The sequence below is a fragment of the Barbus barbus genome (assembly GCF_936440315.1).
Source record: "Barbus barbus genome assembly, chromosome: 1".
Lineage (NCBI taxonomy): Eukaryota > Metazoa > Chordata > Actinopteri > Cypriniformes > Cyprinidae > Barbus > Barbus barbus.
The window spans coordinates 26,064,326-26,089,474 of NC_136729.1; the positions used below are offsets into that span (position 1 = coordinate 26,064,326).

Sequence of the window (25,149 nt, forward strand, 5' to 3'; positions counted from 1 at the left end):
CCTTTCATCAAGCTTTGTGTGTTATAAGATCCAAGGCTTGAGCCATGCATCATTAAACAGTTGTATAAAAAAACTAAATACAAACTCATGACACACACAGCAGAAGCCAAGACTAAAGAAATATTTTGAGGAAATATCTCGTCTGCATACTTCCAAGCACTCAAATAATCATTTTATTTAGATGGAATATTATTCAGCTTCTCCATTTCCCTAACCTAGTGAATCTGTTTTATTCCTATCCTCCAGGCAAAGTGCCAGAGATTGTGATTCATGCTGAAGATGTCCACTGGGAGCTTTAGCAAGTGCCAAATAAGATCAGGCCCTCATCACCTCCACCACAGAAAGACACGCCATCTGCCGTTGACCCCAAAACCATTCAGACTAAAAACACTCACTGTCCAGTGACTCATCACATCATCATGTCACTGAAACTTAACAAGATATAACCGTTTCCGCCTTTTAATAATCACACAGGAAAACACTGCCACAAGCAAAAATCCCCTCTAGAGTTATTCGCCACAAACTACTGTTAAACGAAATGAATGAATCATGTTGGTTTTTGTAAAGGCTTAGCTCCCAAAGAACAAAAGCTGTTAACAGCTGTTAGACTGTCGTTGACTGAAGGTGGCAAACAAATGCAAATGCAGCTACTCAAAGTGGGAAACCCCTCAACAACTCTTGTGACATGTACAAGTATTGGAACAGTAAGGCCAATTCCTTTATTTTTGCTGTAGACTGTAAACATTTGGGTTTGACATCAAAATATGAATATGAGATGAGAGATTAACATTACAGCTTTTATTTACAGGTATCTTCATCTGGATCTGATACACAATTTAGAAGATAGCACCTTTTGTTTGAACCCACCCATTTTTCATGTTACCAGAAGTATTGGAACATGTGACTGACAGGTGTGTTTTGTTGCCCTGGTGTGTCCTATTAATTGATTATTCAAACAATACATAGCACTGAATGTCTGCGCTCAGTTTCAGATTCGTGCAGACTGCATTTATAGTTAGTTAGACGTGTAACCAACATGAAAACCAGAGAGGTGTCTATGGGTGAAAAACAAGCAATTGTGAAGCTGAGAGAAGATGAAAAATCAATCAAACCATTGCACAAACACTGGCAATAGCAAGTACAACCATTTGGAATCTCCTGAGGAAGAAAGAAACCATGGTGTGCTAAGTAACACACCTCAAACCTCACCTGTTCCAGTACTTTTGGAGGGCACTGTATATTAAGATAAATGCAGCGTCTATCTCTTCACCTGACTCACCTTATTGTCTATAAAGTTGCATAGTTTCTGCTCCATATTTGCATTTTTGTTGTTACACCTCATATAGTTAAGGCCATTGCACACTGGGTCCGAATTTTTCGTCCGAAATTTTCGCACGTTGAAAAATAAATACGACCTCACGTTTTGTCAATCACTTTTGCACACTGCCTCCGAAATTTTCGTCCGTCAAAAAAAAAATTCGGATCGGGTTCGATTTTTTGCGTTTTTCGCATCCGTATAAAGCATTTTGAGATGCTTTGAGAAGGTGTTTTGACCATTCAGAGCCACCGTACAAGCGAAAGCCAAAATCCAAAACAGTGTCAGACAAATTAATACACTTCGTCTTGCAGCACAGAGCACTTTATGACAAACAAATTGCGGAATACAGAATATAAAGAACTGCTGTAGCCTATTTTTTATGCCTGGCGCGCACCTTTCCGATGCCGCAGTTCGGTGGGTGTGTGTGTGTGTCCATACCTCAGACAGTCTCTGTTCAGGATAAATTGGTTCACGGAAATTGGTGGTCTTTTTATTATGTGGATTCAGTATCGCTAGCAAAGTATCAAACTGAGGCATTGACATCCTGAAATAAACTTTGAATCTCTCGAGATAATCCCGCTGCTCTTTGATAAGGAGGTGAAACTCTCCTTCCTCTCTGCGCAATCTAAGGATTGGATGGACCCAATATTTCCTTTTTCTTTTTTTAAAAATAGAGAGGACAACAAAATCATCCTCGCTACTTAAAGACATTTTGTATAGTTTTGCGAATTTTTTCGCAACGGATTCATTAAAACGCATCGGACTCAGTGTGCAAGGTCTCTGTGCGTGACGAATTTTTAAGATTGCGAATGCGAAAAAACGCATGCGAAAATTTCGGACTCAGTGTGCAGAGACTTTTACTCATAACCAAATTTTATTTTTCAGGCTCTTTTTTTCTTACTCCCATGAATAATTCCTTTGGCCCCTTTGTCTTGGTTTCTCTATTAACTTTGATCCCTTCTTTTTATCGAGAGCAACAACAGAATACATACCTTGTTTTTCTTGTTCAACAGGGGAAGCTAAACCTACCCATAAATAACAGTTTGATAGTGTTTGTTAATGTGAACATAAAAACTGCCATAAAAGCCTTGTAATTCTTTGTGAAATTAATTTAGCAACCAAATTTGGATGTTTTCCATTTACTAAGAATTCACCTAGCAACCTTTTAACACAAAACAAAGGTCATGGCATCTGTTTACAAGTCATATGTTGCCTGTGAAATACAGCATGTAAACAGCTGAAGCAGCTAAAAAAATATTTCACCTTTTCTATGTGTTAATGTCTGCAGGAAGGTAGAATATATTGATTATAGAGTCATACTGTACTGTTAAGTAGGCACAAAATTATTCATTAAATATGCCCTTTGAGAATCACTAAGGCTGCTGGGGGCAAGTCAGTGACAAATTTAAAAGGGAATATAGAGCCAGTTATCCATCATCTCTGTGGAAACCAGCACACTGGATTCTCTGAGGTGAGCTTGTTGCTTGGTGATGAAGCTTTGGAAAAAAAGACCGTCTGCGGCAGCTGCTCTCCAAGGGAAGCGAACACAATCCGAACTGATGGTGGAAATAAATAAATACATGTTCTAAAAGGGTCTGGGCTCTTTGTAAACAATAATGCTACATAAATACCAAAGTTAACATTTTCATTTAAAAACCAAGACACTCCTTGTGTATTTTATTAAACACATTTGAGTCTGGTTCAGCTTGTTCATGGTGAAATATTGACTGTGAAGAACTGAAACAAAATGGTTGAGTTTTGAGTACAGCTTTAGAAGACAGCTGAAATATGAACTCTCGACGAGAGTTGCCATAGGCATTTTTCTTGCTCCAAATCCATCTTTAAAAAAAAGGGCAGATGACGTATGAGAAGGAATGGTTGCAATTAACTTCCACTAAAAATAAAACAGAGTTTGAATGCAATTGAATTTAATATATATTTATACAGGATGAATATTACACATGTACGCTGTTACCATTCATAAAACAATACCAAAATGGAAAAATAAAATACGCACTTAAATTAAGGTGGTTGAGGCATAATAAATAACCATTAATCCGGCATTTCCTTGGGTTCAGCTCCAGGTTACTTTTGAAATATGGCTCACTGGCACCTAAATAAACAAATATTGGTACAGATCCACTTACAAGTCTGAATAATGGCGCCAGTCATAATTTGCACTCTTCTGGAGAACCCACTGTTCCCCAATAAACAGCTTGAAATTTTAAGAAACGACTGGTAGCAACATTTAATACATTCCATAAAATTGTCAATAAAATAGAATCCTACACCACTAATGATTACTACACTTCTCACTCATGTGAAGGATAACAGTCATTTTTCCCCTCATACACAAACCGGGCGTCTGAAATCCCAATTCACGGTAGCACCACTGAGCTTCGGCCACACAGGCAGGGGTTTAAGCCTTTCCAGGTCAGAGTTTCCCCACCCGCTTTTACACAGACATCCACACAGCCACGTAGTAAGAGTCCTGAGTTTTAGCTGCAATTGTTTCCAACGCCTGCTACAGGATGAGTCTCTGGCCCAGAATTTTGCGGTTAATCTCAGCCAAGGCCACCGAGAACACAAAAGCCTTCTCATCGGAGAGGTTGGCATAAATGTCAACCTCCTTTTCCTGTTTTTCTGTAAAAGAAAATAAAATAAAAAAGTCATTACAAAAACAACCATGACTTGTTTGTTATCAACAGGGAATTGTGCCAATTTATTATAGGACACAAAGCACAATTCAACTACCAAAAGGGCTGAACTTTATACTAATGTAATTTAACTGACCTCTTTGTTTAAAGTGAAAAGCACAGCAGATTTGCAGTGAAATGAAAATCGTCGCTCCCTCATAGAAGAGCTGATAATGCATAGAAGCTTCCAACCAGGCAATGATTTATTCAGCAGAGTGTAAAGAAAGAACCATGTGCGTAAATCATTAATCCACAATATGAAAGCTGTACATTTGGAAACAGTACAATGAACCACATGCCACCCTGATGGCTGCTGAATTTCCAAGTGTCCATTGAGATATGGTCATCTGTTGTCATTTAAAAAAAAAAAAAAAAAGCTTTATCTAAAACATACGAGGGTTGCTCAACACAGTTTTATTTAATATGAGACACTATTTGTTTTACAGCTAGGTGTGGCAGATGCCGTGCAATCAGTGGTGACATGCCAAAGAGGGGCTTTATTCTAAATGCAAATGTAAATAAACACAAATCTCTAGGTGGAGTGTGAAATCAGAGAGGGGCATGATGAGAGTGAAGGTCAGTTTGAGGATAGGGGTGGTAGGTAGGTCTTGGCACCGGCTTCTGGACTCCAAGACACAATTAACACCATCAAATGCTGCTAGTATTGTTTTATACCTCCTCTTGGCCAGACGCTGCAGACGTGAGAACATACATCAACATCTTTCATTTCCTAACCCAGTATTACAGCAACTTCTGTACAATATTTATTAATACTTAAGATATTTGAAATGCTAAGACGCATTTAAACTCTGAAACGGAGAGGAAAAAAAAGAGCAGAACCTTTTTTGGATGACGCAAATTGAGAAAATACAGACACAAACAGAATAAAATAATAGAAACAGTGACAGACACTGAAAATATATGTCACATCAATAATGTGAAAAAAGGTGTTTGCAAAAACAGGAAAGAAACCGGTTTTCAAACATTATTTGCAAGAACCCATCAAAGCACACTCATTCATAATGCTTTCATTGAGATAACTAAGCAAACATTGACAAAAGCACTTTTCAAAGCAACAACCCTTTTTGTCAGTTTAACGAAGCACTTTTGTTTATATCCATATTCAAATATCCAAAGAAATTTGTTGGTTTCACTTGTATTAGTCTGTATCTTAGCATATAAATTACAAGAATCTCTTCCAATAAATGCAAATGAAAAAATAACAGCAATAAAGTCGCCCTGGATATCGACATTTGTTTATGTTAATGTTTATAGTGACCATAAATCTATAATGATTACTGTTCCCCAGACATGTGGGAGCAGCACATTACCTTTTTCTTCCTCCTGCTTCTTCAGTCCAACAGTTTTCGGTCTGCCTCTTCCTCTGCGGATTGGATCTGACTGACTGTTGGAACGGGGTCGCCTCCTATTTTCCATATCACTGGTAGATGTTAAGTTTATCTTCTCTTTTCTAATTCTTTCTGTTCGTCTTCTCTTTGCGTCCAATTTGTCTGAAACACAATCAAAAGGTTATAATATACAGTAATTGGTGTTGATACATTCATTATTCTAGATATACAAACTAGCCACACCATCTCATAAACAGTTTTAACACAAACAGCAGCTCTCGTTTTCCTCACATGGTCTTTAAACCCATCCCCCAACCATTATTGACAGACTGAAAAGATAAAAGAGGGTCTGTGGGTCCACATGCAAATCAGCAAATGAAGTAAAAAGTACAGCCAGATGCAGAGCTACAATAAGAGTATTAAGAGCTCATTACTAAAGGAAGTAGGCCTGCGTCTCTCTGAGGGAGTTTTATTTATAGACTCTTCAGGCTTCAAGTAAACGTCATTAGTAACAGACTCTAGCAACCCTGTGTGAAGAGAGCTCATATGAGTGACTACACCAGAATAAAAATAATATATTGAAAGCTTTTTAAAGAGAAATAGCCTACATACAGAATTTGGCCAATTCTATACATAATTTGCCAAGGATATTAAATGTAAAAAGAAATGACAGGGGGTGTTTTTTTTAAATCATTATATATTTTTGCTCTAAATGTATAAAGGAAATTGTATATATTAAGTGTTATGACTTTTTCCAGCATTTTTATTACATAACTGTTTATTACACATTATGTTTCTTAACATTTTTTTCATTGTTCGCTCATTTATTTTGGTGTGACAAATTCATTTGAATACACATACTCCATGTAGCCTCTCAAATAATGAGTTAAAAGTTGCATTTATAAAAAGAATAATACATTTATATATTGTTTTTTAATTATAAAAATAATTAGAAACATGCCGTTTGAAATATTTTTTTATGAAGTACAGCATGTCAACTTTCCAAAAATAATTGATCACATATACTTACAATAATCAAGCCCTGGAATGATTGATGATTTAATAATCTCAGTGTAACTCAGTTCTGTGAATCTCTATTGGCAACCTTCTGTCCCCCAACAGATATTTGAGATACTTATATAATCAAGTGCTTCCATGGCAGCCATTCGATTCTAAACGTTGTGATAAGATCTTCTTCTGCTCACTCCCTTTACAGACCTGCTGTACGACTGCACATTAACTCAGGAATCCAGGCCCTGGCTGTCAATAACCTGCACTAACAAGAAGAGCTCTGTTCTACAGCTAATTAACACTGCGTAACTTCTTCACAACTATGCCACAATCATGAAGACGGGGTTGCATCATGTGTGAATATTATTGTAAAATATCTGGAAAGCTTGGCTATAAATTTGATACCAATATCACATTTGTCTTGTTTCATGTTGCAAACAACACCATTTTTTACGCTTTCATTTAAAATTTTAAATTAAATACATTTTTTAATTCTGAGTTAAAATTCTCTTTCCAAGAAGCAAGCCATGCAAGGGCAGGCAAGGCAATCTAAGTAAAGTCTGTCCTATTTCAAATTGAGCACATTATTCCTAGCAGAGTGCAGGGTAAGCCCTGAATAAATACTTCTGCTAAAATGGAAATGTTTCGTTCAGAAGAAACTATGGCTACACCCTTCAAATAATAGAATACAAGTAGAAGCTCACACCCTCCACATATTCACAAATTAATTCCTTATGTGACTTGCAGAAAGCTTAGAATGATTTGTACATAAAAATATAAAAATGTGGAGAACTGGGGAAACCAACGTATACGTCACACCACGGTGAAACATTTAAACAAAGAACATTTGTGCGGAGCATTCCAGTCATAACTCAATGTAACAATCACAGACTGAGCCTGCGCAGCCAAAAAATGCAATGCATACGCCAGCTGGGCTTTGAACAATAAAAATAAAACTTCAGCATGCTTGAGACTATCTGCCTATTTGATATGTACACAATGAGACATTGTTTTCTTGCTTATAAATATAATACTCATGACTGACCCAAAACCTGATATTAGTGCTTAAATATGAATTCCAAATAGCAGAAATCAAACGAATCATTTTAAAATCACAAGTTTACCAAATTATTGTGAAAAAACTGCACACTGAAATGTGCTCACACTATAATCCACACAGTTGTCACATTTTAACAAGATCATGACAACCCAAGCTGGCCTCTTATCATTCTACATGATTTGATGTATCATAAAAATGAGTCAACTGAAATACTGTGACTAGTTTCTTGATAAGGGGGTGGAGAGAGAGACGCGGCAGGAACAAGCTTTTCAGACAGGAATTAGTTTGCCCTTCCTCCATCTCTCTTAGCAAACAGCCATCACTGCACCACTCATTTCAGTATTCTCAACGCATCCTGCTGACTGGAAACTTGCCTGCTATTTATTTCCATTCACTAGCCCAAAGAGTACAACACATACCGACAGTATGTACATTAACCAAAAAAAAGTTTTTTTTTTTTTTCCCATCAACGTGACTCACAAGTATAGCCTGAAGACAAAGGCTAACTGTGGCCAACTCATATGGGTAGATATTAAAGCAATGAATTGAGCAAGTTTTCATTTTTCAGTGGGACAGAAAAGTTAGCTGATTAATATCTGGAATTACATTCCATTGAATGAATTTTAAACATCAATTCCTCAGCAGTCACTTTCCAGATCAACAGTCACATTACATCTCGCTAAAGGCCACTTGATAAATATTTTAACAGTACATAATTTAGCATGACATAATATAGGAATGATAAATACATGGGGTTTTCAGATGCATAAAACATCTAAAAGATGCATTATTTACCCATTACTGGAGACCTCTCATTTAATTTAGCATTGAGAAGCTTTCGGCTTATGAAGATGTAGCCACAAGGACAGGATTTACAAGCCACAGGAATCTGAGAGAAACAGAAAGAGAACTCAATGAACTTCAGTACACACTGAAATGTATGTACAATGACTGACTAAATATTTCACAACACTTGAGGAAGAACACTTCACTATTAGGAGTCGATAAATATGGAGTGCCTTATAAAGACAACACTGATGTATCCTTTGAGAGGGGAAAAACTGACACAAAATACAGTCTTATGAAATGGTCTGCAATGACGTGAGTTATGTTTGTTCAAGGGCAACATAAACAATAACAATTAATCGTTTATATGTCAAAACCAGCATCAATATATCATTTTACCATCATTAGAAGTGGTTGAAGGCTTTAGATAATAACGTGCAAATTTATAAGCGGTTTAATCGCAGAGATCAGCCTTATTCGTGAAATTAAACGAGGCGAAAACAGACTGAATGAAAACTATGAAATGTAATTGTTTCAATGCAGCAAGCTGGATATCCTTTAACAGCCTTGCACGTTTACATCGTCTAAATAAAATGGAAACCAAACTCTGTGGCTTATTATGTGATACGACACGTAATATCAACAAAATCACTTCCATATAATCGAGAAAAATGTGAAAACTATATTTCACATCACGTAGCAACTCACACAGATATAATAAATAACTTAACCGTATTAAAGCACACACACCATACTAAAGATAACAATCCGGCGATTGAGAACTTGAGCAAAAACACAAATATATCATTCATTTACAAACAACACCTCACCTGTTGGTCACACTCCGGGCATGATTTGGTGGCCATTTTCACTTTCTTCACTTTGTTTGTAGACATATTTATAACGGTGAGCTTCAATAATATCCCTTGACCTCGGCGGTCGTACTGTAAAACTTCCAGCTGCACTAAAGCACACAGAGAAGTGCAGCTGATCGGGAGCTCAGACACACACAACCATCAATCGCTCGATGCAGGCTGCGCATGCGCGCTGGAGACTGGAGAGGCTCGCTCTGCCCCTGCCTGCCAGCTCACGTGACCCACAGCTAGCAACGCAAACACTAGCACAATTTGTTTGGTTTTTACACATTATAAAGTTGCGTCACAACAGCAGCTTTGAGAGGGAGAACGGCAATAATAAATATTCTGCGGTCCGGATATTTCCTTTGTGCATCAAGCACTCAAGGAGCATGCGCACTACAGCACGACAGTCACGTGGGTGAAGAACAATGAGTGCTGATGTAGGTGAAACAGATATGCTGGTTGAGACACTGCTATCACTTTTTAATATTATGGCTTGATGAAAACAATTGTTCGATGCGACGAAAACATTGAAAAATCTAAGACTAATAATTTATAAAATCCTTACACACGATACCTCAATAAATGGCACCATGTTTATTTGATTTATTTATTTGTTTAGTTAACAGGGACATGTGATTAATGTTGTTTTTATTTTTATGAGTTCTTGTATTGTGTAACGGTAAATGCTTGTATGGAAGTGTGTGAGAGCATTTGATTATCATTGTAATCTGTATTACCCTTTCTTGTACTAAAAACACTATTATGAAACAGTTTTTTTTCCCTCACATTGATTTGTAAACTAGCCTACTCTGAGGCTGAAACACCAACCTTAATGGACAGATTATTTTTTGTATGCTCTAGGCTAAATCAGTATCTCTTTTTCACAGGTTGCTTGCTTGCACAACGTCATTTCAAAATTCACAAGAATAACAGACTTTTCTTATCTTAATGTAAAAGTATGACTAGTTGTGCAAGATGAGCATGGAAAGATTACTGTTTAACAACAAACATTTCTGTGAACAATATTTTCAACAACCTGGCAAAATGATCATAGCTATAAGGATTCAAATATTTGTCAGTAGTATTTGTGCCTTAAAACTTGTCCATATTACATAATACATGTTACATATCACATTTCCTTGATATAAGAACTCTAAGCTATTTATTAATGCCATTGTATAATTAGGCTGTGAAGAGATGTGCCTTGTTTTTTCATTTGAGCTTTTTCAATATCTTTATGTTCCTGTTAGACAACATCTTCAGCTCAATTATTATAGGCCTATTAATGTTCTTAGCAGATGCTTACAATGCAATCACATTTTGTACATGTCTTCTGCTTTTTGTTTTTCAGTAAATGTTTTTGTTCTGTTGTTAAGGACAAAACTCAGCTCCTCATAACCCCACCCCCACCTACTTTTTTTATACATAGGTTTTTATATATCTGAAAACATTCAAAACATTTGAAAAGTGTGTACAGGAATATGTTTAGTTTGTAATACAATAAAAAAATTTAAGAGATGATCAGAGGGCTGTTTTATTTTATAATATAAATACTTAATTACAAGCTTAAGCAAAATGAAAAAGGCAAAAAAGAATCCTCCCATTTTATGCAAATATGAAATTACAGCATCTGCAGATTTTACAGTTCTACCAGTCTGTCCTGTCTGCAGAAAGCATTTCTTTCATCATTATTTTAGTCTCCGTTAGTATTACCCCAAAACACTGCACGGCATAGATTGCTTTAGTGTTTTGAAATTACAGCAGAGAAGTAGCATTTTGTCCATATCACTTTAAATACTAAAGCCTTCTGCTGAGTGCCTATTGAAACAGAAAGAAATGTGTGGATCTGCAGACTTCATGGTTGTTGGTTGCACTGTGGGAATCTCATGTCCTCTTCATATGCTAAACAAGTCATTGTTCAGCAGCACAAGGCTGCTCTTTTAACCTCTCACAAGATGATGCAGGCTACTGGTACATAGGGTGTCACTGACGTTTTCTGAGAAAATCTGAATTTCGATCGGACTGAAAGGGAATCTTGTTTGGGAACAACTGGGAAATCTTTCTTTTTGTTATATTAAAACGTTTTCACTTGCATGTCAGAAATGAACCACTCTTTACCTGATATCTTATAAAATAGCTTATGAATTATAATAAAAAAGCAACATGGCAAAGAGATGGTATTCTACCAGTGAGAGGTAGGCATTCTAAATAATAATAACAACAACAACAACAACAATAATAATAAAATAATCGAGATACAGCCTTGTGTCCAACAGATGGCAGCATTTCATCCTGTTTACAGAAACATTAGGCTACTCCAGCCTTTGACTACTTGACTTTGTGTATACTTTCCAAATAAAACCCACATTAATGCATGTATGAGATATTTAAATGTAGTAGAATACTATGTTTTAAATGAACAAAACAGTATCTTTTCGAGTAAATGAAATAACAGATATAAAATGAACGGTTAAGATGTATTGTGTAATATTTCATGATACTGTCTGCTCCCTCTTCAGTGTGATGAAATACAAAAGACGCAAACAAGATTCCTGTTCTATGACACTGGGGGTGGGGATTTCATTAATATGGGACAAAATGTTTTCAAAAAATTGTATTCAGTTTTTCAAGGTTTAATCTGATACCTATCTCTACCCAGATGTTTAAGGAAATCGTTAAAAAAAAAAAAAAAAAACAGAATAGTCAGAGAGTCTTTTTTTTTTTTTTGCACACTCCTGTGTGTTGATCGTGCTGACAACGGGAAAGTCTCCGCCCCTCCGCTGCGGTTACTCATACAGCGCTGGGTATTGTAGTTTTATTCTTAGCGCAGTGAATGGTGAAGGTGGATCAAACAGCAGCATGAGAACTACAACCCCCATGACAAACAGAAACATGAGCGCGCTGAATAAGCGCATAAAGATAGCCGGTTAGATGATAGTAGACGATGAGATGATTCTCTGATGAGCGTGGTAACGTTACAGTTAAGTATTTAATATACGGCCTCGTATAGAAGAAACGTTTTCTGAAGTGATTTCGCTTTTTTGTTGTTAATTTTATTCTTTGCTTTAACTGGCGGTTAGAAGAACAGTATCTTTACAGCAGCGTCTCCTCTTCACGCGCATCCTCGCTCTTTGGTCTCCAGACAGACTCGACTTCCTGCAGAAATGCATCGCTTGCAGTCGCTGGCAGCTCGATCACTGATCGCCGGAGCTCTCGATCAGTGCACCCCCTTAACACTGACTTCTCTTACTGGGGTGCGGCACAAATCCCACGGTCCGTCCGTGGAGAAGTGCGGCCAGATGCGCTTCATCACCGCCGAGGCTAAAGTGTCTGCTGGGCGCCTCGGCGGGAAGATGCGGGAGAAGACCCTGACTATGGACACACTGAACCCGCAGGTGAAAGCTGTGGAGTACGCCGTGAGAGGACCCATCGTCATCAAAGCTGGAGAGATCGAGAGATACTTGGAGGAGGTGAGAAATTTTTAAATTCAGCATCCCAGAGCTACATGTTTGTATATGTTTGCTTTTGATCACCCCAGTCAAATAAAACATATATTTTTTATTCCTGTTCACAGTTGTAACCAGTGTTATAATAGTAAAAATTGCTGAGGTAGACACCATAGAATACACAATAAAATTTAAAAATATATATTTTCATTTAAAGAAAACAAAACCAAAAATTAGAGTCATAGGCTCATTATATAAATTTGTGTTTCTCTTTGGTCACACATCTGACTACTGATATGTTTAGTGATGATTTATGTGAGGCGGAGTCATATTAAAAATACGTTCATAATAAAGCCTTTAAATATTATATTTATCAAATATGGTTGTTGAATTAATGTTTTTTTTTTAACATGCTTCCATTTCTGGAGTTTTGACACTTAACATAATCGTTCAAAGGGTTAAGCTGGAAACCTCTCTGCTCATTTACACCAGTTGTGTTATGAAATATTGACATTTCATATATAGTAGACAACACTAACACTGTTAAATACAGCATCAACTTCAAGTAGGTTTTGGTCACAAATGCTACTGGTGGAATTAAATACATTAAAATATTTTAAATTAAAAATTGTAAAGAAATTGTTGGAGGAAAAATTAATTCTTGAATAACTAAAATAGGAAATATTCAAACTGGCAGTAACATTAATTCTACGTTAGTTACTCAATAGATGTGAGGACATCCCCTTAGGGATATACTGCTTTTCATGCCAAATGTGTTTGGTGGTTGGAAGTAATGTGCAAAACGATCCACCCTGCATGCCTTGTAGTGACACATCTTTATTATTTTTCTTTCCTTTCTTGTTGTGTCCAAGATGGTTGATTTGAATAGAGCAGTGCTCAGTCCACTTTCTGACCTACTTGCAGTGCCATTATCAAAGCAATGCAACAAGGTTGCCTGATTCCTGTGATGCTGACCATTCAGCTGTAATTTTATCTAACTCTCTTCACCATGACGTAGAAGTATGTTTGAGCTTACATGCTCAGCAATGACAGATGAGCACTTAGGAAGGGAGCTTTATTTATAGCCCCTGAACAGGTGCCTTCTAGACCTCTGACAAGGGCATGATCCCCTCCAGACTCTGGTCTCCTCAATAACATAACCTTGATTGACTGCTGAACTTTGTGTTGCCATGCCCTTAGCATGTGACTAGATGGTACAGAATATCTGAGGACAACAATGATGTAAAATCAATTTTGCTGTCATCGAAAGTGACAGGAAAGTTCTGATTTATGTCTGTAGTAGGTCATGATACGTAGCCTGATTTAAAGAACAAAATGTTCTACAACTTAATTTCACAACCTTAGCTTTATACAAATGTAACACAGCGGATACACCTAGTTTTCATGACCAAACCTAATTGCACATGTCCAGATAAACACTTGCTTTCACTGCAGTATTGTAGACATAATCTTTTCCCTACAGAACGTGCTTGTTAGGACAGGTCTATTTGATGTGTACTAGTTTGCAACATGAATTCTGGGCAAGACTTGTGACATTGTAAATGGGGTTGTTCACATAATGGACACCTCTCTTATTTTCTTATAGGGTGGTACAAAACCCTTCTCTGAAGTCATCAAAGCCAACATTGGTGATGCACATGCCATGGGACAACAGCCAATCACCTTCCTCAGACAGGTAACCAAAAATGCACAAATTATTCTGGTCTCATAGTCAACTTTTTAATAAATTTAATATTTTTATTTAAAAGTTATTTTGGTATTAAAATCAGCATAAAAATGTCAAAACTCAATCTTCCAGTGAAACAACAGACTTCTCTTAGGTGACCTATGCTGGACTTCTCCAATCATTTAGTCTACTTAAACCCTCCACCCTCAAGCTCACATGCATCCACCACCACTTTTTAAATGTAATGCCCACATCTCAAAATCCAATCAACAGCAAATGCATAGATCCAAACCCCAGCTCACATTTTTTCTTTTTCAATAATACATTTAACTTAGATGATCATAATACAAAAGAAAAGATCTGTCATTACTTCAGTATTATCACAACTTTAAATGAAGCACATTATTTCCTATTTTTACAGCATGCATATTTGGTTCCCCTGAACTGTTCACTCACTGTGCCACAACACAATGTCTTTTTATTATATATGCAATGCTCCTGAAACTACATAACAGATTTTTCAGCTCATTTAGACCGTAAAAACAACATTGAACCTACAAATAAAATCAGTGAACTTTTTAGCATGAACACGTTTATTCAGGTTAATGAGGAGTCCAGTTTGTGCTCACTGTAGTATGGCATGAAAGAAAAGCTGCTTTTGTTGTCCACTCACAGTTTTGGAACACACTGCAAATTCCAGTGGAAGACTGTCTCTTATGATTGGCCTAGTTTAGTCAAAGTTGATCCAGCCTTTCATTACGGCCTTTCGCACCGCAGGAACCTTTTCATAGTACCCGAACTAACTGTGGAACTACCCACTTTTTGGCGTGTTCGCACCGCGGGAACTAGGAATGGTTTTAGGAGGAGCTAAATTAGCTCCTACTTCAGAGTAGGGTCTAAAACAGTTCTAGGAACTATGCGTGACGTAAGTGTACGCTGATTGGCTAAACGTGTACGAAAATGCCCTCACCCGCCATGATTTAAAACACTGTGTAAACATATACTGTGTAAACATTGTATCATACTGAGAGCATTTATGAACGGCATTTACCTGAAGACTTCGTCTACGGCGTTTTGTGCTTCTATCAGCCTCAATGAAATGTAGCACTGCAAGTTATCGTTGGAGATTCTTAGTCCTCCTGTCCGTTCTTTCAATAGCTTGACGTATACGTCGAAATCCCATGTCCATTATTGTGAAACACACGAGACACAACAAAAACACAGGTCCAATCACAGCATCCTCCATCCTCCTGTTGTTAACGTTGTTCTTCTTTGTTTACGTTGTTGAACGCCGCGTACAAATGATGTCACTGTCTACCGGCTTACGTCACTTCTTAGTACTCACTGTCAGTGCGAATGCAACCCTTTAAATGGTACTGGGAAATAGTTCGTGCAAAATCGTACTTTAGTACTGTACTTTTAGTTCTGGAACTAAAGCAGTGCGAAAGGCCCTATTATGAGCTGGACAGAAGCTTTTGTGATGGCCTGAGACTTGTGAAATACATTTTCTTGAGAGCCAACAGAACACAGCTTTGCATGATAGTCATAGTTTCTGGTCAGTGTGGTCATATGATTCTTGAGTTCATGTCATCATAAAGCAAAAGAGAGTCAAAGGAAAGCTGCCTTTGACCTGTATGGGTTATTATGGCTTGGAAACTTTGGGAGGGACTGGACTCCACCAGCCATCTGGCCTGGGCTCTGTTATATTTGGGAGCAAAGTTCCAGCTCAGATTGCTGATTCAACATTGTGAACATTGTGCTTAGAAGTTACAGCACAATGCATAAAGAAATATTGCCAGAATCCGAATGAGTCAATTGCAGTTAGTTGTTTTGAATAATTATATAATAGACTTTTAGCATTGAGATTTTAGTGGAAATACATAGGCCGTAGGCATGCATAGAGACCATTTATCTGTATTTGCTCTTAAACCTTTCAAATTGCACTCACTGACTGCAGACAAATAAGAGTGTGTTCCATCTGTGTGTTCATTTGTGCAGGTGGTGGCTCTCTGCACATTCCCTGAGCTGATGGACAGCCCCAGTTTCCCAGAGGATGCGAAATGGAGAGCACGGCGTATCCTGCAGGGCTGTGGGGGACACAGTCTCGGTGTGTGCGTTTGTTTCTCTGAGGATGTGTTGTTCAAACTGGTTAAGGCCATGATATAAAACAATATATAAAACTCAGTTTACAGTGTAGCGATTGGAAAGCATCCATAATCCCCTGTTATTGCAGATCATGCAGTTCTCAGGAAGCTGGGAAACAATAGACCTGTATCATAACACTCAGTTCCATTCAGTGTTTTGCTGCAGTAAGTGCTTTATGAGTGCTAACGCATGTGTTTCTGTCACAGGGTCGTATAGTGCAAGCCCCGGCGTGGAGTGCATCCGTAAAGACATCGCTGCGTACATAGAGCAAAGAGATGAAGGAGTTCCTTCAGACTGGGAAAACATTTACCTCACCACTGGGGCTAGTGATGGCATTATGGTAAGTAATTGGATGTTTACAATCAAAAAGTCTTGACGGGTAACTTGGCTTACATTACTAACAAAACCAAACTTTGTTTTTTAAGACTATTCTGCGGCTACTGGTGTCTGGAAAAGATTCTTCTCGGACCGGTGTAATGATCCCCATCCCTCAATACCCGCTTTACTCTGCTGCGATCTCAGAGATGGATGCGGTACAGGTCAACTACTACTTAGATGAGGATAACTGCTGGGCCCTGGACATCAATGAACTTCATAGAGCCTATCAGGCTGCCAAACAGCACTGTCAGCCAAGAGTCATTTGCATCATTAACCCTGGCAACCCTACTGGTAGGTATATTGTAAAGCTATTCTCATGTACTAGGAAACATAACGCCCTTGTGTTTGTTTGAATCCAATAGCAGGTGTCCTGGAAAGAAGAGCATGTGCCTTTTAATACCTCATGTTCTTTTTCCAGTCATGATCCCTCGTGAGTGGGGGCCGATGCTGATGAGATCTAAAATTACTTCCATATGATTTGTAGGCAATATTCCAAGTCTTCTGAAGCTCATAGCTTTGTGTGAGGAACTAAAAATTGCATATGGAATGTAAAATGTATTAGATTATAGAATATTTTGTGTAGAATTCAAATTGGTCGGATGATGTTTGGAGTGATACTGTGTTGTGATGGTTCTTGGGATGTTGATGAAATCTGGATTGCAGAATGAGTCCGTTTGATCCGTATTGATCAAAGAGGGAAACTAAATATGTGTTCATGCATCTCTTGTTTGAAAATCACTGATAAGGCATGTCAAGATACATTGTGCTAGGTTTGATCATGTTGATGTATTATTATTATTATTATTATTATTATTATTATTTTTTTATATATTTGGTGAATTATCCCTTTAAATTCTGTCATCTCACATCCTTCATCCCTGTTTACTCTTTACAGGCCAGGTCCAGAATAAAAAATGCATTGAAGAAGTCCTGCACTTTGCTTATGAAGAGAATCTCTTTGTTATGTCAGATGAGGTAATCACAATCTGTGCCCTTTTGCATTTACAATTTTAATGAGAGAGAGTTGAGCTAGAAGTAGTTTATTTTTAAACATACACTACCATTCAAATGTTTGAGGCCAGTATTTTTTTCCAAATAAATGCTGCTTTTAAACTTTCTATTTATCAAAGAATACTAAGAAATGTATCATGGTTTCCACAAAAATATTAAGCAACAACAATAATAGCAAGAAATCTTTCTCGAGCACCAAATCAGTGTGTTAGAAGGATTTTATTTTTAAGACTCCTAAGATTTTGGGTTTGACATCACAGGAATAAATTACATTGTAGATTTACATTTATGCATTTTGCAGACAGTTTTATCCAAAGTGACTCGTAAAGTATATGCTTTATCAACTCATGCATTCCTTGGCAATCAAACCCATACTTGTGACGTTGCTAGCACCATGCTGTACTGATTGAGTTACATGAAAGCTTCTCGTTTAAAAATAGAAAATGGTTATTTTCAATTTGTAATAACTGTTAACAGTTTTACTGTTTTTATTGTATTTTATCAAATAAATGCAGCCTTAATGAGCATAAGAGATGTCTGTCAAGAACATTAAAAAATAATTGTACTGACTACAAAAGTTTGCATGGTAGTGTGTATTTAAGTGTGAAACTATTCAGAAGTATGGGTAGCACTTCATTTTACAGTACGTGTACTTCCCTGGTACATACATGGTAAATATCTTGTACCTACAGGCAAATGAGTGGTAACACAAGGTACTTCCCTGAAGTGTATGTACATGGTAACAAATAAGAAACACGGCTGTATGCAGCAGTCCTGCAGGCATGGTAATTAGTTTGTACATACAGACAAGTGTGGGTAAGAACGGTCACTTACAGGTAGTGCCCGTACATGGTAACTAATAAGACACATTACTGTACTTACTAATGATATGAACATGGTAAATGTGTAGCACCTACGGAAAAATGTGCTGTTATGTGGTAACAAACAAGACATATACTGTACTTGGTATACACGTGTTAAATATGTAGTACTTACAAACAAGTGTGTGTTAGTGCTAAATTGCTCTCCACAACAGTGCTTACAAAGTTTGAAGAATTGGTAATTCCTGTGTAATGTTTATGTAAAATGATGCATGATCCCCCCCCAGACTCTGGTCTCCTCAATAACGTAACCTTGATTGACTGCTTGAATGATGACTTTATTTTACAGTCCTATTTCCATATACTTACTATGTACCATCAATTACTCAATAAGTACCTTGGTCCATGTTTATACCCCCAACTTGAGTACCGCATAACTTATTCTGTACATTAACTAATAGGTACATACACCAGTACATACATAGTAAGTATATAGAATTAGGACTGTAAAATAAATTGCACCATTTTACATAAACATTACACAGGAATTACCAGTTCTTCAAACTTTGTAAGCACTGTTGTTGAGAGCAATTTGGCATTAACACACACTTGTCTGTAAGTACTACATATTTACCACATGTATACCAAGTACAGTATTTGTCTTGTTTGTTACCACATTACCAGTTCTTCAAACTTTGTAAGCACTGTTGTGGAGAGCAATTTAGCATTAACAGTCCTACACAAGCAATTGAAACACAGTACTCTTTTTATTAGGTAAGGTTAGGACTTACCAAGCGTACAGTGTATACCAAGGCAAGTACAGTATGTGTCTTGTTTGTTACCACATAATAGCACATTTTTCCATAGGTGCTACATATTTACCATGTTCATATCATTAGTACATTGTATTAGTATCATTGTACAGTAATGTGTCTTATTAGTTACCATATACGGATACTGTAAGGACGTGCCTGTTTGTACCCACTTGTCCGTAAGTTCTACATATTTACCATGTATATACATTAGCAAGTACAGTAAAGTATCTAATTAGTTACCATCTTACCCACACTTGTCTGTATGTACAAACTAATTACCATGCATGTACGACTGTTAAGTAGAGTTGTGTTTCTTATTTGTTGCCATGTACATACACTTCAGGTAAGTACCTTGTGTTACCACTCATTTGCCTGTAGGTACAAGATATTTACCATGTATGTACCAGGGAAGTAGACGCACTGTAAAATAAAGTGCTACTGAAGTATGTATGCCTCAGCTGCCTAAATCCTGTTCTGATTTAATGCATTTGACTTCCATGTGACCAATATATACTCAATGTTGATTTGTACTGTTGCTGGCAGGTGTATCAAGACAATGTGTATGCTCCTGACTGTCAGTTCCACTCCTTCAAGAAGGTGCTATATGAGATGGGTCCCGAGTACTTCAACAGTGTGGAGCTCGTCTCCTTCCATTCCACTTCCAAAGGCTACACGGGAGAGTGAGTATTATTAGTGGTCGATATTTAGCATTTTTTAAATATCGGCATCAGCCGATAAGTTTTTCTGTTTGGCTGATGCGTTCGAAGCGAAGTGAATAACTAATTATATCAGATATACAGTGGTGTGAAAGTGTTGGCCCCCTTCCTGATTAATTTTTGTTTTTGCTTGTTTGTCACATTTTAATGTTTCAGATCATCAAACTAATTTAAATATTAATCAAAGATAACACAAGTAAACACAACATGCAGTTTTTGAATGAAGGTTTTTATTATGAAGGGAAAACAAAATCCAAACCCACATGGCCCTGTGTGAAAAAGAGCTTGCCCCCTAAACCTAATAACTGGTTGGGCCACCCTTAGCAGCAACAACTGCAATCAAGTGTTTGCGATAACTTGCAATGAGTCTGTTACAGAGCTGTGGAGGAATTTTGGCCCACTCATCTTGGCAGAATTGTTGTAATTCAGCCACATTGGAGGGTTTTCGAGCATTAACCGCCTTTTTAAGGTCATGCCACAGCATCTCAATAGGATTCAGGTCAGGACTCTGACTAGGCCACTCCAAAGTCTTCACTTTTCAGTCCACAAAACACAGCGGCATGTGGGTTTGGATTTTGTTTTCCCTTCATAAAAAAAAAAAAACATTTAAAAACTGCATGTTGTGTTTACTTGTGTTATCTTTGATTAATATTTACATTTATTTGATGATCTGAAACATTAAAGTGTGACAAACATGCAAAAAAAAATTAAAATCAGGAAGGGGGCCAACACTTTTTCACACCACTGTATATCAGCTGTCAAAAAAACAATATCGGGTCGACCACTAGTGAGTATCCCTATTCTTGAACCTTTGCAGGGGTCAGCATTGCACCTTAACTTGAGATGGCCTCCTTAAGATCAGCTTTCACTGACCCTTCACACACTTTCACATCACATAACCACAGTATCCTAAAACATATTTAGACATCGTCTGGCTTTGTAATTTGCAATTTTAAATAGATGGGATGTAGAAATATCCACCACCTCCAGTGTCAAGCTGGCATTTGTAAGGACATCTCTGAAGTGGTAAAGTTTTAATGGCAGTCCAGTGAGCACTGTTGTTAATATTTGTTAAAAACCCATTCCTCTAACTGTGTTTGGTTGTTCAAAAGTCCAAATGACTCCCCTGATACTTTATGTGGAATGTGGCCTGACTGGAATTGAGTGTTTCTCTGACAAAAACTCAAATATTTATGTTTTGGCTGATGAACGTGGCAACCTTGTCCTACAGCTCTGAGAACTCATGTCCATGTCCTTCCACAGGTGTGGCTTCAGAGGTGGATATATGGAGGTGATCAACATGGATCCTGAGGTCAAGGCCCAGCTGGTCAAGCTTTTATCAGTTCGTCTGTGTCCCCCCTTGGCTGGCCAGGCTGCAATGGATGTGATTGTCAACCCTCCTCAACCAGAAGAGCACACGTTCAAACAGTTCCACCAGGTTAGTCGTGGAGTAAACCAGGCTGTGCTCTGGCACTGACAGTAACTTCATTGTTATGTGGCTTCTAGTATATGAACCTCTAAATATTACACATAAATAACCTGTTATTACATAAACAGCCCTGAAGAATTTTAATGTTTGGGTTTGACTAGGCGTGATTGTGTTTGTCTGATCTCTTTCAGGAGAAATCAGCAGTGTTGGGTGCTTTAGCAGAAAAAGCTAAACTAACTGAGCAGATCCTGAATGCAGTTCCAGGAATCAAGTGTAATCCTGTCCAGGGGGCCATGTATGCCTTCCCTCAAATCTTTATCCCTCCTAAGGCAGTGGAGGAAGCCAAGGCAAGTGCTCCTACTTCAGCAGAACTTGAGCTTTCTAGTGGACTTTTATTTGCTTTTGGTATTGTGACCCTAGCTGTCCACTAGTTTCCAGGACACTCTAGACTGTTCACAGTGAATTGTGTAAACTTCCTTTCATCACCACTGATCTAAGTGTTATCTGATTAGGAAGGGTGTAACCAGTAGTACTAGTTCTGCACAGTTTGTCCAGTACTCTAACTTTAAATACTAAATCCAACTGTATAATTATGCTGTTTAAGAACTATATAAATGTTAGCTACACTACTTTGTTTATTAACTCATTAAGAATTGCGTGGATAATTGCTTGCAGTATGGTAGTTTGCTACAGATAGTAACTTTTGTTTCCACTTAAGACACTCTTCTACTGGAATGAAGTTTCTGTGTTCTGTAACTCAAAGTTGAATGAAATCAGAAGAAAGTCAGAAATGCAAAGTCTGAGCTGTCACTGAGGATGTGTCTGTAATCCGCCTGTGATTTTGGTCGGCAGGCTCTAGGAATGCAGCCTGACATGCTTTACTGCATGAGGTTGCTGGAGGAGACAGGAATCTGCGTTGTTCCTGGTAGTGGCTTTGGACAGAAAGATGGAACGTATCATTTCAGGTAAACTTGATGATCAAATAAATTAACATTTTATTTGATATTAATATATATATAATTTATTTTTTTTCCTCCATGACCTTCTGGGAAAACATGATTTGAAATCTGACGTATTTGTTATTTTTTTATTTTTTTTCATGGCCTGAGCTGAAAATGTCATGAACAATCTTTCTGACACCACAGGAAAGTCACATTCTGTGGTGTTTTTAAACCAGATAAATAAAATGGTCCAGAAAATTGAGAATTATGTCCCTTACTATTCAAAATATTGTGTGATATCAATGTTTCCAGTGTCCTGTTAAAACAGGGGTGCCCAAACTCAGTCCTGGAGGGCCGGTGTCCTGCAGAGTTTAGCTCCAACCCCAATGAAACACACCTGAAGAAGCTAATCAAGCTCTTACTAGGCATACTAGAAACTTCCCAGCAGGTGTGTTGAGCTAAAAGTCTGCAGGACACCGGCCCTCCAGGACCGAGTTTGGGCACCCCTGAGTTAAAGGCACTTTTTTCCTGTTATATTACTTTTATTTTTTTTATTTTTTTTAAACTTTTGTTCTGTTTGTCTTTATTTCAGAATGACAATCCTGCCATCCATAGAGAAGCTGAAGGTACTTCTTGGCAGAGTGCGAGATTTCCACATCAGTTTCCTCAAAGAGTACTCTGACCTGACCTAATCTGATCTGATTTGCAAAACATAAACTGGCGAGTCCAGCGCTACTTAACGCACTAACTACTCATTTAAACTGTAAAGGTAGTGTTAAGTATTTTTTTTATTCTAATTTTAGACCTGATTTAATGAAAATGGTTTCTGTCAGACATATAACACTACTCTTGAATATTTCATTAGAGGAAATGGTACATTTTCTTATGTTAAATTTGCCTTTAAATCATATCTGCAGCAGGGTGCATAGTAAATAGACACCCTCTAACATGAGACATGAGATTCCGTTACAAACATTTATTAACAACTTTCCAAACCAGGAACTAAATTGTGAAGATTGATGCGTCACTCGCTTGATGATAGCTCTCTTGAAACTATTTTGTAGCGCCTTATATGAGCTATTCAAAACCATTTTGGCTGATGCAAGTTTCGTTGTTTTTTTTTTTTTCCTTTGGTGGTTACGGGGAAGCGTGGATGATGCTGTGACGAACACTTGTTTTGGTTCTGGAATGTTTACAAGGAGGGACTCTCTTAATGTTTGACTTGTCCTCATCCTTAGTTGCACTCATTGCCATGCAATGTACATAAACATTTTATCTTACAAAATGACAAGCTTAGTCACAAGTTACGTTTCTGTGGAAGATTGTGGCTAAGGAAAAGATTTATGTGTCTCTGACTGTTTTATGTTGCAAGTTATTTTGAACTATATTAAACATAATGCTGTTTGAATCAGTTCTGGGGCCTGTACCATGAAGCTAGCTGAACAAACTCTGAGTTACAGGATTGGTTTCAAGTTCAGAAAACCAAACCAATCCAATCCAATCCAATCAGGCTTTATTAATACCATCATGTTGATTATCAATTTCCTCTGTCAGCTCAGACCTTCATCCTGAATTCATGGGAGAAAATTAGAGCAAATAGTAAGAATTTAAACTTCCACTGCAAGAATAAAGAGTTGTCCTCAAAAGGGGACAACTGAAGAAAACATCTGGCTATATCAGTGAAAGTGAAACCGATTCATTTGTGTACTCAAAAAAATATAGAATTCCACTGCGACTGGAACATTAAAGCTTTAAACGTTAAGTGTAAAGTTTATATTGCATATAACAAGTTAATACAATAAATATATACAGATAATAAGTATAAATGTGTAATAGAGTGAGGGTGTAATTATGTACTCCATATATAAATAATGAAATAATTATAATCATCACTGTTTGATTGCTTAGCCAAAGATATCACTTTGCTCACAGCTGATTGGTCCTGCCACAGAGCATGAAAGCCATGTATCGTAAGTTATGGCGATGAGCATTTGTAAAAATCACCCCACCTTTATGGTACATAAAACCCAGGGATGACGCAAAACAAATGTAAGCTAGCCAGCAAAACCAGCTTCATGGTGCAACCCCATTCTTTTCAGACAGTCCGTCGTATGTACAAATGAAATATTAGCTTTTAAAAGATATTAGTGCCAAAGTTGACTCCATTGTAACTCCCCCCTTCTGACATCTCATCTTTCATGTGAAAGTCATTAACAGTGAATGAATATTAATGCCTTCTTGCATCCTCTGAACTTTATCACGTCATATGAGGTGCCTTTATTCATGCATATGAACTTTTAGTGAAATGAGTTTTCCCTACATGCATTACTAGCTTGTAATATAGAATTTTTTAAAAGCTTCTTTGTTTCTTATGCGTTTTTTGTTTACAGACATTTGGAAATTGGCCCAATGTTACATTGTATATAGTATTTTCAAATGAATATTAAACTTATGGAGACTGTTAAAATGCATTGCATCTGTTTTGTCTTTCTTTTTTTAACAAGGATAATCGCTTTAGTGTATTTGGCTTGTGTTTGCCAGACACAATATATTTTTATTTAGCACTGCATTCAGATGTCAATTGTCAGTTAGAATGTAACAACACAAAATGTATTTTATTTGGGGTGGGGGTGTCTTACAAGGGTAAATAAAGAAATGGGACCGGTTGCATAAACTGTTT

At 37.4% G+C, this 25,149-nt stretch overlaps 2 protein-coding genes across 3 annotated transcripts; one reads left to right on the forward strand and one right to left on the reverse strand.

Moving 5' to 3' along the window:
• Positions 1-2,964: 2,964 nt before the first annotated feature.
• On the reverse strand, positions 2,965-9,468 carry LOC306871483 (UPF0547 protein C16orf87 homolog). Of its 2 annotated transcripts, XM_079419450.1 has the most exons (5): positions 9,051-9,262; positions 8,230-8,323; positions 5,346-5,525; positions 4,112-4,198; positions 3,227-3,961 (listed from the first exon to the last, which is right to left on the reverse strand). In XM_079419450.1, the coding sequence occupies exons 1-5, from the start codon at positions 9,114-9,116 to the stop codon at positions 3,843-3,845; spliced, it is 546 nt and encodes a 181-aa protein (XP_079275576.1). In that variant the 5' UTR covers positions 9,117-9,262; the 3' UTR covers positions 3,227-3,842. The 2 variants fall into 2 exon arrangements, with proteins under 2 accessions (XP_079275577.1, XP_079275576.1); XM_079419451.1 differs by lacking the exon at positions 4,112-4,198 and having other exon boundaries at positions 2,965-3,961; positions 9,051-9,468.
• Positions 9,469-11,991: 2,523 nt separating this feature from the next.
• LOC306868902 (alanine aminotransferase 2-like) lies at positions 11,992-25,149 on the forward strand. Its single transcript, XM_079415363.1, has 11 exons — positions 11,992-12,550; positions 14,133-14,222; positions 16,212-16,320; positions 16,565-16,698; positions 16,784-17,027; positions 17,632-17,711; positions 19,927-20,063; positions 21,363-21,537; positions 21,720-21,875; positions 22,381-22,493; positions 23,062-25,149. The coding sequence occupies exons 1-11, from the start codon at positions 12,245-12,247 to the stop codon at positions 23,159-23,161; spliced, it is 1,644 nt and encodes a 547-aa protein (XP_079271489.1). The 5' UTR covers positions 11,992-12,244; the 3' UTR covers positions 23,162-25,149.

Bases quoted from the DNA above. Each gene is read 5' to 3' on its own strand.
- LOC306871483 (XM_079419450.1), bottom strand. From the start codon at position 9,116: ATGTCTACAAACAAAGTGAAGAAAGTGAAAATGGCCACCAAATCATGC. The intron at 4,199-5,345 runs GTAATGTGCTGC...CCTGGTTGGAAG, and splicing joins GAAGCAGGAGGAAGAAAAAG to CTTCTATGCATTATCAGCTC. The intron at 3,962-4,111 runs GTCAGTTAAATT...TTTCTTTTACAG, and splicing joins TTTTCACTTTAAACAAAGAG to AAAAACAGGAAAAGGAGGTT.
- LOC306868902 (XM_079415363.1), top strand. From the start codon at position 12,245: ATGCATCGCTTGCAGTCGCTGGCAGCTCGATCACTGATCGCCGGAGCT. The intron at 12,551-14,132 runs GTGAGAAATTTT...ATTTTCTTATAG, and splicing joins TCGAGAGATACTTGGAGGAG to GGTGGTACAAAACCCTTCTC. The intron at 16,699-16,783 runs GTAAGTAATTGG...TTGTTTTTTAAG, and splicing joins GGGCTAGTGATGGCATTATG to ACTATTCTGCGGCTACTGGT.